Source organism: Battus philenor, unplaced genomic scaffold, assembly GCF_028537555.1.
Source record: "Battus philenor isolate CCGP_79_NKW_IND1 unplaced genomic scaffold, ilBatPhil1.0.hap1 SCAF_6, whole genome shotgun sequence".
NCBI classification, from domain to species: Eukaryota; Metazoa; Arthropoda; class Insecta; order Lepidoptera; family Papilionidae; genus Battus; species Battus philenor.
The window spans coordinates 13,719,780-13,734,815 of record NW_027181726.1 but is presented as its reverse complement, the minus strand read 5'-3'; the positions used below and the strand labels follow the sequence as shown (position 1 = coordinate 13,734,815).

Sequence of the window (15,036 nt, the reverse complement as noted above, 5' to 3'; positions counted from 1 at the left end):
TAATATCTCAAAACTTAAGCCTTGAAACCTTCTTAATTATAACCGTGACAAATGCGTAAATGAGGACGTTTTATAATGAACGCGTTTTAACTCTAGCACGGTGCCAGGTCGTTAATACGTCCAAAACATTACTTTTAATACGTATTTTGGTTTATTGTTTATACCTACATTATTACTTTGTATTTATTTCTTATATGTTTCAGCTGCTTTGTGAATATAAGACAGTATATAACTAACTTACGTAACGCAGACATAGAGAAAAATTGTTGAATTTTAGCCTAATAAATCTCTGCAACCCAGACCTGCGAGCTGTATGGAACTGTATATCGGATACTATTGCAAATTTATACATATACACTTACAGCTATAACCTAAATTAAATCAAAATTATTAAGCGATATAACTAATATGGATTCTTGTCATTTAAATATTTGTTTATTGAATAATAAGCCTTTACTTTTAATAGTCGTTTTGAATATTGTAAATGGTAGTCCAATAATGTTTTGCGGAATATTATTAAAAAATCTGATTCCGATATTATAAATGAAATTGACTTTTTGCAGTCGAAACTTTGGTACACTCATTTTTCCACGATGCTTTTTAAACACACTATGTATGTGATTAAATGCGATATTTTATTTTCCCTCCGAAAATGTTCTCTATTTCTAAACATATCGTTAAAATTGTTTGTCTAATATAATTCATAGCTTTATCAACATCGATTCATAAGAAAACATTTTAAGTGGCATATAAAACATTGATCAAAGCAAAGATAAGGGGCGGCTGGCCATTAATTTGAAAGCAAAACCGTCTGTAACGGCCGGACTTCGTCGGTTTATTTCAGCTGGAGGGGAAATAGAGATCATGCCAAAGTCAACATTACGGCAATGGATTTACTGCAATACTCTGCAATGAGCTTTCGGTTTGCGAAACCAGACCATTGAGCTTGGCTTTACATAAACAGTAGACCGGAGTATGTGCAATGAGATACTTATCAGGATATAAAATAATCATTATGTGGTCTGATGAGCATGCAAGTAAGTTATCGATAGTTTACAAAATTGTATTGATATATAAATATATATATATTATATATTCGTCGAGATCCCCCCATTCCCACCATAGCTTATAAAAAATATAAACAAACATAAAACATGTTATAAAAGTATTGACAGTGAACTATCATTGTAAGTGCATACTGCCTTTCAGTAACTTACGTATAAAATAATAATCCGATCATTATTTTTAATCTAAATAATGTCTTAGATTTTTAATATTAAATCAATGATAATTATCTACAAATGCTTACATAATGAGCTATTCAGGACCGTGGTCAAGTGAAAATAAATACATTTAGAAAACTTTTAAGTTAAACGGTTTTTTGATACCCATATTGTGGTGGTTGTGCAAAAATATGTACCTAGTCCGCCATATTGGAACGGCGTCCATCTTAAATTTTAAATTTTGACATAATCATCGTGTTTTGCTAGTGTAGCCCTTTCATTTGATACCCATATTGAGGTGGTTAAGGAAAAATATGTAATCCGCCATTTTGTATCGGCGGCCATCTTAGATTTATAATGTTATTGATTTTATTATATTATATTGTCATCTAAATTAAATGTGTGTACCAAATTTTACATCAATCTGACAACGGGAAGGTGCTTAAATTTCAATTTCTAATTTTGACCCAAATAAACAAATTCCGTACGGGTCGAACCAAATAAAACCGTTTAATAAAAATAAACTTTTATAATATTATAAGCGTTTACACTGACAGAAACGTATCTATCAACATCGTCATTTCAGTCGAAGGACGTTTATTGCTGGGTATAAGTTCCTAAAATGATCGAGCGGCCTGCCGGTCTTCCTAATGGTATCGACAACATCATTATGACCTATGCATGACGGCTTAAAGACGACATATTCAGATGGCGGAGGTTAAGAGCGGCCCTATTTATAACGGCCATTTATTGCGCAACATTGGACTTCCAAAAACATCCCCTCCCTTAACAACGTCGTCTACTACTAAGATGGAACGACCTACTCTGCGGTTATTATTCCGTGGTCTCCTCTCCAAAACCTTAAGGCTTCCCCCTCCCACTTCAATTTGCCAAGCCACTACGCTTTATATATATCTAATAGATTCAGGCGTTACCTTGCGGTCGTTTATACTAAGTAAGAAAAGGACTAATACATAGCTACTTCTGCTATGTAGCAGTAGTCGTTCAATAAAGTGCACCGCCTGCCAGCCCGCTTATAAATGCGCATTAAACATCAAAGTAATAAAATATATATCGGTACCTTCCTTTGTCTATGGATCTTGTTGCAAAATCTCCCCATGACTTGCCAAAGAAGCTTGAAGTCAGATACTACGTTTCTGTGCCGTTCTATTGTAACTAAATAATCGAATTAAAGAAATTAATTTGTTTTTTTAAATGTTATTCCTTAAGAATGTCAATTTTTTTTACAGAAATAACACTAACAAAATTCTTTTTACCAAAAAACACAATACATAAATTAAACTTTTTTTTTGTGTAAAGTAAATTTTTCTCTTAAAGTTCAAACTGACAATTACCGAAGAAGCTGTTCTTAATAGGGGGTATCGACATTTTGATGCCTTTAACCTTTAAAGTACGTAGCCGTTGCTCAACATCCAATTTGTTACAATATAACCCAACATAACCAAGGGTCATTAATATCTCAATTCCTCAATTAACGTTGGCAGAATTATCGCGATGTATTTGACTGGTGGCCCGTACCACATGCTTCATTCAAATTGCTAGACGAACATTTCACTTATATTATTAAATATGTAAATGCGTTTACTTTAAAACATTTGCCTTATGAATTTCAAGTTAATAATAGGCAATTAAGGTAAACAATTTTATGTACATTTACGCATGAATATCCGATTGAAATAATTTCACCAATATTTAAACCAAAATTTCATTTTCGTATATTCGTCAGCATGAGGTAAAAGAATACATTTAACAATAGCAAAACCGTTTGTTTAAAAACAATTTATTTTAAAAATTAAAATAAATTGTTTTTATTCTTAAACAATTTATTTTAATTTATACATATATATATTAAGCTCAATTTTGTATTCCTTTAGTATCTTGGCTAATTATTAAAGAACTTCAGTAAAATCAAAAAAAAAAAACAATAATCACATATATATTAGTTAATATAAATAGCGTAGTTATTGATGAATCAGTCGAAAATTCAAAGATTGTTTCTTGAATATTTTTATAAGAAAATCCTTAAATAAATGAAATGAGAAAATTAATTTAATGTATATAAAGGTAAGGGTCCCCTAATTAGTTCTTTATAACAAGTCCCTATAGACAGTACATACTAGAAATATATCAAAGTTAAAATTGACAATTGGTAAAGCTTACGAGAAACGAGACACATTTTATGAGTAGGTAGGTGCAGAGGGTATTCATAAATAAAAAGTTTTATTAAGGTGTACGCGAATAAAAAAAGTTGAAAAGCACTGGTTCATGGCATTAAAAGTATTCCATGTCGTACTTTATATGGTTATACGTAAAAAAATTGTGAAATTGGCTTTAAAAGATTAAATATCACCCCCAAAAGCCTTCTCCAATATCTTTGGAGGAGGCTTTTGGGGGGACATACCGTAATGAGGTGGTCGTTCGCTACGTGGTGTTATGTTACAAAGAGGATGCAGCTGCCCATCCTCTGGAAACTTGTTTGTGTGAACTGTTTAATCTAGTATGAACTCTATGCTCAACATTCCTAATTTCGCACACTCAGCGTTTTCTTATTCCACGTCAAGTCAACCACCCCACCCAGCCAGTCTCCACCCATACTCCGCACAAAACGGTTGCCCTTTTAGTTCTAAGTCTTTTATTTATTCAAAGCAGTTTCCTAAAACTCATTTTTTTTACTAAATCTTTTTAACAGGTTTCTCAACGGAGACGCATAACAAGTCGCATGGTTCAGTCCTCTACTGCTTGTCTATCACTTCTTATACTTCAACGAACATTATATGCAAAGCTTATTCGATAGAATAAATATTGGTTTTATTTGCTCCATAGTGACTTACCGTTTCTCTCGTTATACGTGGTCTTCTCGACGTAGTTTCCATATCGGGCATTGCTCAGATCGTCCAGCAAGGTGTCCAGCTCGGACAGGTTGCCCCTGCCGCCGGTGGTGCGACCATAGCCGGCGCTCTGACCGCCGGTGTAGCCCGGGGAGTGGCTCGAGTAGCTCGTCTGAGTGGTGCTGTACTTCGACGGTGCGATCTTCTCGTGTATTGTCGCTGTGTTCTGATATGTTGGCTGTAACAAGATAAAATGTAAAAGTATCGCTCCTTCCAAAGGAATGTTTACACAAAAAACTAATGAGAGTTTCGTCATTAGAAATTGCGTCATACAAAATTAGGTCAAAATGTGAAACATGTAATCAAGTTACATTGTTTATCTGGTATCAACATGTCACACAGATAGCGTTTTCAGTTGTACATACACGAATGCACATGCATTTAAATAATTACATTAATAGGTTGAAAATGTTTAAAATTTAAAACGCGTGCAACATTGTAGGAGTAATAAACTGTTCTTAATAATACATCAAATAAGAATTGAAGAAGGTTAAGCATTACAGGTTTATATAGAAACAAAAATAATGTCTGTATTTAGCTTTATTATATATGTGTATACATAACCTTAAATGTCTATTATATATACAGACAGTAATGTCATCGATACCCTCCTTAAAATGACACGGGACTGGCAGACAACAAAGCATAGTAGAGTAAAAAAGACAGTAAAAAAAAGAGTTAACCCAACAGAATAAGTACCAATAGTAGTAACATTAGTAAAAAGTGTAAGACCAAATTTGTAAAAACCACTGTAGTACAACAATAAACAAAAAAATAAATAACAAAACACAAAATTATATGTTAACGGCCAGCCAGTAGACTTAAGACTTTGAGATCGTAAAATTAGTAAAATAAGTCTTAAAGATATAATAAATAAATTCCGACAACAAAAGGAAAAAGATTGCGTCCACGCTATGTCTGTGGACGTTGTTTTATTAAAAAAAAAAAACATGTGTGATCGCTTTTTTTCAGAACCATTGTAACGTTGCAAGTTAACGTCCCATAAATCTTAGTTAAAATTTTAACCAAAAAAATATAATCACGAGAAACGTCTCATAAATAGCAATACAGCAAAAAATTGTTCAACCCTTAGCGGGTAACGGTACATCTCAAGTGGCGTGGGGTCGTGGGAGCGTGCTATTGGTTCAGCGGATCTTTGTTTTTATAACAAAAATTCCAATGCGCCCGCGCACCAGCGACAGCAGTTCACATTTGCCAGGCGGAAGGATCGATAATAGAATTTACGTTATAAATTCACGTCTTGGTCCTATTCATTCTCTGGGCATCATTTAGTTCACGCCACGACGTTTACATCGCCTCGCACCCCAAAGGGGTGTGACTTTTATGCTGCGACTTTTACACTGCAAGTTTTACACTGCGAGTTTTCCACTTAAAATTACCGACTATTTGAGGTTGAATTCATATCAACTTTCACCGGAACCATCACATCCTGCTACCTACCGGCGCTCCCTGCTCTTGACTTGCTGCCGCCTGACCAGTTCTGGGAGATCGTGCGGCTGGCTACCACCACCATCAGGGGAGTACCGAGCTGCGATGTAAAATTAGACCAGGCCTTCTGCCCAACTACCAATTTTTATTAAATATATATATTTTTCTTCTTATAACGGCACACTGGCGCCCTTAACGTGGTATTAAAAGGTCTGATTTTGCATTGTAGAGTAGTTGTGTTTTTGTTTTTTTTATTTAATTAATATTGTGAAACATTATTTTTGCCTTTTTATTGCCAGCAACTAAAGTGTACATCCTTCACTTAAAAAAAAAACTACTTCACTTTCCAGTTTTTGTTTAGTTTAACATATATTTTGTTCTTATGTTGTAATTTTTTTTGCTTCTACTATTTTTTCATAGGACCATACACATTAGTTGCAGTTATACACATTATTTTCGTTTTTTTTGTGTTATTTTTTTTAAGTCTTATACTAGCAACCATAACGTTCGTTAGTGAATTTGTAACAGAACGGAGTAGATTGAGTAGAATACTTGTTCAACACCTTCCTTATTGTGGTGCATTTAATTTTTTCTTCTTTCTCTCTTTACCAATTTATAAAAATAGATTAAACATGGCGCTATTGTTAACAACTTACGTAAACAAATCGCTACACTGGGTCCTCTTTTTCCTTCTGAGGATGTTTTATACTTATAGAGTCAATCAAATTTCGGACGATTCCGATAGCGTAGAAGACGTGCTTGTTAAGAGATACGTTATTCTTGATTCTTTATATAAAATGTATAATTAAAATAAATTCTCTCTTAGTATATGTATTAGAAGATATGGCCGATAAAAATGTTGGAACATGGCACATAAAGGATTTAAAAATAATAGGTTTGAATAAATAACAAACATAATGCGACACACTAAAGCATTACCAATAACCGCGTTATATTTCGTTTGGGTTAATAGAATGAATCTATAACCTTCATAATTGTTTGGTCGCGTTAGTAATCCTTATAATGATTACTATTGCTAGTTTGTTTGCGAGAAGTATGAAAGAATGAGTTTAAAAGGATAAAAATGAAATTGTTATCAATAAGTTCGGATTTTATTTCCTTTAAATGAAATAAAATCCTTCGGTGACGCGCGGGGTAATGTAACGTTGCAAGTTAACGTCCCATAAATCTTAGTTAAAATTTTAACCAAAAAAATATAATCACGAGAAACGTCTCATAAATAGCAATACAGCAAAAAATTGTTCAACACTTAGCGGGTAACGGTACATCTCAAGTGGCGTGGGGTCGTGGGAGCGTGCTATTGGTTTCAGCGGATCTTTTTTTTTATAACAAAAATTCCAATGCGCCTGCGCACCAGCGACAGCAGTTCACATTTGCCAGGCGGAAGGATCCTGGCCTCGGTCGCGTTCACTAGCTAGGTGTCGTCTCACGCACCGACGCACACTCTTTGTGTCGGTTGCCTACACCAGCTACGTGACGTCTCACGCGCCGGGGCCAATTAGAATTTACGTTATAAATTCACGTCTTGGTCCTATTCATTCTCTGGGCATCATTTAGTTCACGCCACAACGTTTACATCGCCTCGCACCCCAAAGGGGTGCGACTTTTATGCTGCGACTTTTACACTGCAAGTTTTACACTGCGAGTTTTACACTGCGAGTTTTATACTGCGAGTTTTCCACTTAAAATTACCTACTATTTGAGGTTGAATTCATATCAACTTTCACCGGAACCATCACATCCTGCTACCTACCAGCGCTCCCTGCTCTCTACTTGCTGCCGCCTGACCAGTCCTGGGAGATCGTGCGGCTGGCTACCACCACCATCAGGGGAGTACCGAGCTGCGATGTAAAATTAGACCAGGCCTTCTGCCCAACTACCAATTTTTATTAAATATATATATTTTTCTTCTTATAACGGCACACTGGCGCCCTTAACGTGGTATTAAAAGGTCTGATTTTGCATTGTAGAGTAGTTGTGTTTTTGTTTTTTTTATTTAATTAATATTGTGAAACATTATTTTTGCCTTTTTATTGCCAGCAACTGAAGTGTACATCCTTCACTTAAAAAAAAAACTACTTCACTTTCCAGTTTTTGTTTAGTTTAACATACATTTTGTTCTTATGTTGTAATTTTTTTTGCTTCTACTATTTTTTCATAGGACCATACACATTAGTTGCAGTTATAAACATTATTTTCGTTTTTTTTGTGTGTGTTTTTTTTTTAGTCTTATACTAGCAACCATAACGTTCGTTAGTGAATTTGTAACAGAACGGAGTAGATTGAGTAGAATACTTGTTTAACACCTTCCTTATTGTGGTGCATTTAATTTTTTCTTCTTTCTCTCTTTACCAATTTATAAAAATAGATTAAACATGGCGCTATTGTTAACAACTTACGTAAACAAATCGCTGCACTGGGTCCTCTTTTTCTTTCTGAGGATGTTTTATACTAATAGAGTCAATCAAATTTCGGACGATTCCGATAGCGTAGAAGACGTGCTTGTTAAGAGATACGTTATTCTTGATTCTTTATATAAAATGTATAATTAAAATAAATTCTCTCTTAATATATGTATTAGAAGACATGGCCGATAAAAATGTTGGAACATGGCACATAAAGGATTTAAAAATAATAGGTTTGAATAAATAACAAACATAATGCGACACAACATAAACTAAAGCATTACCAATAACCGCGTAATATTTCGTTTGGGTTATTAGAATGAATCTATAACCTTCATAATTGTTTGGTCGCGTTAGTAATCCTTATAATGGTTACTATTGCTAGTTTGTTTGCGAGAAGTATGAAAGAATGAGTTTAAAAGGATAAAAATGAAATTGTTATCAATAAGTTCGGATTTTATTTCCTTTAAATGAAATAAAATCCTTCGGTGACGCGCGGGGTAATGTAACGTTGCAAGTTAACGTCCCATAAATATTAGTTAAAATTTTAACCAAAAAAATATAATCACGAGAAACGTCTCATAAATCGCAATACAGCAAAAAATTGTTCAACCCTTAGCGGGTAACGGTACATCTCAAGTGGCGTGGGGTCGTGGGAGCGTGCTATTGGTTCAGCGGATCTTTGTTTTTATAAGAAAAATTCCAATGCGCCTGCGCACAAACGACAGCAGTTCACATTTGCCAGGCGGAAGGATCCTGGCCTCGGTCGCGTTCACTAGCCAGGTGTCGTCTCACGCACCGACGCACACTCTTTGTGTCGGTTGCGTACACCAGCTACGTGACGTCTCACGCGCCGGGGCCAATTAGAATTTACGTTATAAATTCACATCTTGGTCCTATTCATTCTCTGAGCATCATTTAGTTCACGCCACAACGTTTACATCGCCTCGCACCCCAAAGGGGTGCGACTTTTATGCTGCGACTTTTACACTGCAAGTTTTACACTGCGAGTTTTATACTGCGAGTTTTCCACTTAAAATTACCTACTATTTGAGGTTGAATTCATATCAACTTTCACCGGAACCATCACATCCTGCTACCTACCAGCGCTCCCTGCTCTCGACTTGCTGCCGCCTGACCAGTCCTGGGAGATCGTGCGGCTGACTACCACCACCATCAGGGGAGTACCGAGCTGCGATGTAAAATTAGACCAGGCCTTCTACCCACTACCCTTAGTTAATTAAATATATACATACTTTTCTTTTTGTGCCTTTTTGTTGCCATCAACCACTACCCATTTAATTAAATATATATATATTTTCTTTATAACGGCACACCATGTACGAAAGATGTCGAGACCAGCTGTTTTAACATCGAGATCATTGTATACGTTGCACATCCTACGGGAGAACAAAGGCAGCAAATAAAAAAAACCTTATTTGTCCTTATTTTTTTTCAAAATGTAATACACAGACTTTATTTTTAAATTTCGATTCTTGTATATATTCTTATAACGCAATGAAATGGCACTACGATTTATCAATAATTGAATATCGATTCGATAAAATTTTTAATATTTCATTAAATAGGTCGTGGGAATAAAGGTAGTGCTATACACAAGTGGCTGCATTCTCACACTCGTGGTAACGGTTACCGCGTACAGATAATAAATATAAATACATGCATGTTATTAAAAAATGTTACGAACCGAAGTTCTAAGTGTTCACTCACTGTTATATTACTAGCAGTCCCACGAATTTTTGGACACTTAATGAATGCCCTCTCTACCTCACTTGTGGGTGAGTTTTCTTTAAATCCGTTCTTACTCCGTATACGTTATCGGCGAAAGTAAAATTTCTATCAAATTTCCAGATCTTTGCAGATAGAAACACAATGATGACTCAATGTATAGGTGGAAATGTCTTATATATGGGCAATTCCTGTATTTATAGGAGTACAAATTATAAGTTTATAATCAATGTTGGTTTTCAGGAAATTAAATTAATCACTAAACTGTGTTTGACCAGTGTTTATTGCCGTTGATGACCTGATCTGCGACGTGGTCGCTTACGTTGAACCCTATAAGAAGGTTCACGATCACCTAGAAAATAATGGAGCGAGATATACTAGGAGCTTCGTTGCGATATCAAATCAGAAACAAGGTGATACGTAGAAAAACCAAGGTCACCAACGTAGTACGCATAATTTTCCGTCTGAAGTGGCAGAGGGTGGGGTACGTCGCTGGTGTAACCGATGACTGACTGTTGAAGCCGAAAGGTTCGTGTTGTTCATGAGTTGCGACCATGAGCTGGTGCACGCGGCATGACAATATCATTGATGAAGTCGCTTGTAATGCTGTCTAAGGCTCTTATGTTCACAGGGTTAATATAACACCAGCATTTACTACTCTCAATAATTTACTTGACGGTGCTTTACTTAAACACTATATTGAATTTTAGCACATAGGTTTGCTACTACGAAGTTTTATAATAGCGACATCTATTGAACGAACTATTAAAGTAACTCTAGTTGGAAGTGCTCCAATTCTAGTCTAGTTGTCTCTTTCGTATTATTTTAATATACCACTAGATGGCGTTCATACACGCATATCTTTTATTATAGTATTTAAATAACTCATACAAACATTATCGATGGAATAATGATTCACATAACAAATAGAAAAAGTACAATAATGAAAAAAATTTACACCTGTGTCTACAAAAACATATTTATGTAAGTTAATGGACCATTAGTTGATTTCTATATTAATATATTATGTAAAAGAACGCATTGTTAAAAATTGCGTATTATAGAGTCGATGAATATAAGTAAGTTTCTTATTGGTAGGTATATGTAACGATGCACCGATAGCATAAGATTTGTCTGGTTGACCTCGGAAGACTACGCTGTTAGTTAAACATAAATATATTTTTTCGACCGGGCAGAGTGAGCTAAGTCTAAGACCTTTTTCAGATAGCGAAGCAAGTACATTCTACTATTTCACTCGAGTGGAAGGCTTTGGAGTTTTCGCTCCATGGAGTAACTAGACTTAATGGTTACCATTAAAGGACTTGGGCTGTCTTCAAAATTATTGGATTTCTAACACAAGTTTTGAAATCACTGAAATTTTGAAATATTGGGGATGTACGCAAAGCCGACATCGCACCTTTTTTAAAATATTATCTGATGATTGAGACCAAAGAATTTCTCCTACAAATATAAATGATTCTATTCTTAGTAATACTGTGATCGAAAATAAGTGATATACTAATGACACGAGATATGACAACGGTTATAGTTCAAGGAACATCGCGCGATTCTCGGAAAATATAACAAAACCGAGATAGCATTCGAATTCTAATCGTCATCGACGTGTTGGTTTTGAGATGAGATCATTATTCGATATGGAGTTATGTCTTACGATTGCGGCAATATAATTTTTAAAATAAGTAGAACATGCGAAGTGAGAGCATATCAATATATTTCCTCCAACAATATGGTATAACTAGAGAATTTGAAATACAAAATCATACGCTGTTGCCTTTGTTATTCAAACATTATACCGTCATATATGATCCACAGATAGCTGGCCAGCGGACCGAAATTTTGACGATTTTTCAGAGATTTAGTGTTTGTGCCATTAATGTAAAATTTTTACTTATTATTAATTTTACCGAATGTGAATATAAAAATTTAATACAACGACAACGAATAATATTTACCTTTTTTGTAACCAGAAATAACGCGTAAAAATTTATATAAATCTATTATTCTCTTTTAAATAAAAGCACAACACACTACGTAATTGAAAATGAACTCTAAAATTAGCAAAACAAAGTGAAAATAAAACTGTATTAAAATTGCGTTGATTTTTAGTTAGAAAGAGAATCCCCGAGTTTTGATGACTTGGCGTAATTAGAAACAAGTGTTGCCATCTTTAAGAAAAAAAAAGAAAATTTCAAAAAAAGTAAAAAATTAAAGACTCGAACTCAAAACAACACAACCTCGAAAATCTAACGACGCAGTGAAAAATGGGAATAATCAAGCAGCGACGCAACTTCGAAAAAAACGCAAAGCGAGGTATTGGTGTACTATATCCTCGCTATTATCTTGTGAAAAAGCAGCCTTACAAAGAACTTGCCACCATTTAAAAAAGCAAATTCCATATGTATTGCACGTTTTTTGACTGTTTAACATAATATACTCGTATACTTGTTCGGATTTATTTCGGGTAAAAAATTCTGTATTTATTAATTAACATATATACATATTTCACCGCCTAATAAATCACTTGCGTGACCATAAATTTGATTTGTTTTTTAAAAAGATGACAAACGATTAAACTTTTAACATAACCAGTTTGACGACGTCAAGCTTGTGAGACATAATCACAGATTAAATAGAATATATCATCTTCTATCAATTGAATGCCCTGTATTTCTCGTAACTCTTTGGACATAGACTCAATGTTATTTTCACGCCAACATTCAAATGTTAATAAAAAGTATTGAAAACAGTCGCATTCCATCTAAAATGTTTCTGTAAATCACCGGTCCATTGAATGCTACGTACGGTTTAAAGCGATGACTGCTAAGGTGAAATGAGCAATGAATATAAATCAGTTTAAAAATAACAATTCGATTTATGCGTACACATAAGGTCAACCATTAGGTAATAAAATATTCTTTGTTTTTTAAAGTATTGCGTACAAAAAAATCAATTGATTTACTTTAAAATAGTTAATATTATTAACATTTCTATGGCAGTAGAATTCACTATTTAATATACAATATTTACTTTTTATTATGAACTGTATATATTTCGGATATTAATGCTAATATTACTAATAAATCTATCTCATGCAATACGCATGTAAGTTGACATTAAAACTTTTTAGAACTGGCCAGTTTCAAATTTAGAAAATTTAAAAAAAAATCTAAAACAGAACTCTTCACTAACTGGCAGCTAAATAAAAATTACTGTTATTATAGATTTAGTTTGACTCTTTAGACACTAGATTTTTATGAACCTCCCTGATGATCCGAACGATGAACGTCATTCTAAAGTGATAATAATATCAAAATTTTTAGAAAGAAAGGCTTTCTTAATAAGACACAATACTTATCACAACAGTTTACCGGATGTTATGGTGCATAAATGGCTAAATATAATCAACATTTTTAAAATTATACTTTGTTATTTTTGATATTTATGTCTTTCAGTGTATATACCTCATATATATTTGATTCAATGTTTATAGATAAACAATTTCTCTTATGCATACGAAATATAACTAACATCAGAGTACTTATCTTTTTCGAAAGTCGCTTTAAAACGTGTATTATGCTGTACTTTGATTATATTTATTTAAGACCAGATAGCATTCCTGGATTCAATCTAGGGTGAAAGTTATGATAAAAACAACTTTTGTATCCCGCCCACGCGTCGTCTCTACAAATAAAAATGAATCCTAATACACTTTAATGTACTAAACTTGATAACTGTTCGACTCAGTCAGCTTTTTTATTCGTTTTTTCATTATTGCACAAGAGTTACAGGTGCTAACAATAGTAAAAGAACATAAAATATTTCCCATTCAAAACATAGCAAACAAAACGACTTGTTACGATTTTTTTGGTATGTCTTCAAGTGGGTAGATCATATAGCGCGCAGAAGAAATCACCAATGGAACCTTAAGGCTCTGGAGTGGATATAAGAGACCGGCAAGCGCAGTGGACATCCACCGACAAGAAGGAGAGACGACCTTATTAAAGTCGTCGGAAGAAGCTGGTTGCAGAGCGCTTGCAATCGGTGTTATGAGAAATCTTTGGCAGAGGATTACGTCCAGCAGTAAGCGACCTACTGCACAATTAATAATAATAATGATGCCTACAAGATAATTAGAAATTACAATAATATGCAGCTATACTACTAATAAGACGAATGTGTTTTTTTTTAATTACAAAAACTAAACGGCCAGTAAGTACTGTCGCTCTGTTATATGTATTAAAGCCCGAGAGTGTATATTTTAAGTTTACGGACCTTTCCCCTTCGTGAACTTAGCTCAGATAAAGCTGTAAAAGCCTTTGCCGTGTAAAAGCCTTCGGGCTAATACAACCCACATCAACCAAAAAAAGTAGTATGTATATATTTCTATTCTTTTATTAAGTATATATATATGTATGTATGTATGTATGTGTATACATATATATACTTATATATATATATATATATATATATACATATATAAACGTTCGTCATTTCGTCGTAAAGATGTCGTCCTATCGTCGGTTAATTGGAGAGAACTTAGTCATAACTCAAAGCCCGGTTGCACAATAACGTGTTTATTAGTACCAGCCGACCAATGTCAGCTCTAGTTATAAATAATATTAATAATGATAAGCAATATTAGCTTTATAAAGGTCATATTTGTTACTAGTTACACTTTAATAGTCTTATACTATTTTATCTATTCTATCTATTTTGAAAAATTAAACTTCGATAAAGAAACTAAAAAAAAAAACATTTTTAAACGCATTTATAATTATATTAAAAATTTCACACATCATTCGATTCACTATTATTAACAAGGATTGATTATAGATGTAAAATCTATAAAAAGGGAGAATGTTTAGCTCAAAATCTTTAACCTTTATGTGCATCAGTATTATTCGGCGAAAGATGAATGAAACGCTGAGAAAATTCGTCGATTTTTGGCAGTGAATAAGAATTTTTATTTATTACGTTAGCATTGTTGATACAATACTGGAAAAAAGCCTTTTTCCGTTAATACGTGGTCTTACATAGTATAATGTATTTACACGCATTTCTAATTACCTTTTTTAAAGTTATCACTCTGAATTATGGCATATTAATTCATTTTTTCCATTGCATTGCGACAGACCAATAAAATCTGCAGTACTAAGTCCGCAAGGATGCATAGTAAACAATAGTTATTTTTTTTTATATTTATCAGAATTTTGATAATTCATATTCTTACTAAGTTATCGTTACATTATTTATTTCTGA

At 33.9% G+C, this 15,036-nt stretch overlaps 1 protein-coding gene across 6 annotated transcripts in view; it reads right to left on the bottom strand.

The window, feature by feature from the left end:
- Pax (Paxillin) overlaps positions 1-15,036 on the bottom strand; it is a 100,226-nt gene that overhangs the window by 22,401 nt on the left and 62,789 nt on the right. For all 6 annotated transcript variants that reach the window (XM_068773214.1, XM_068773213.1, XM_068773215.1 and 3 more), the window contains exon 3: positions 4,076-4,310. In XM_068773214.1, coding sequence (XP_068629315.1) covers positions 4,076-4,310 — 235 coding nt within the window. The remainder of the gene's footprint in view (positions 1-4,075; positions 4,311-15,036) is intronic.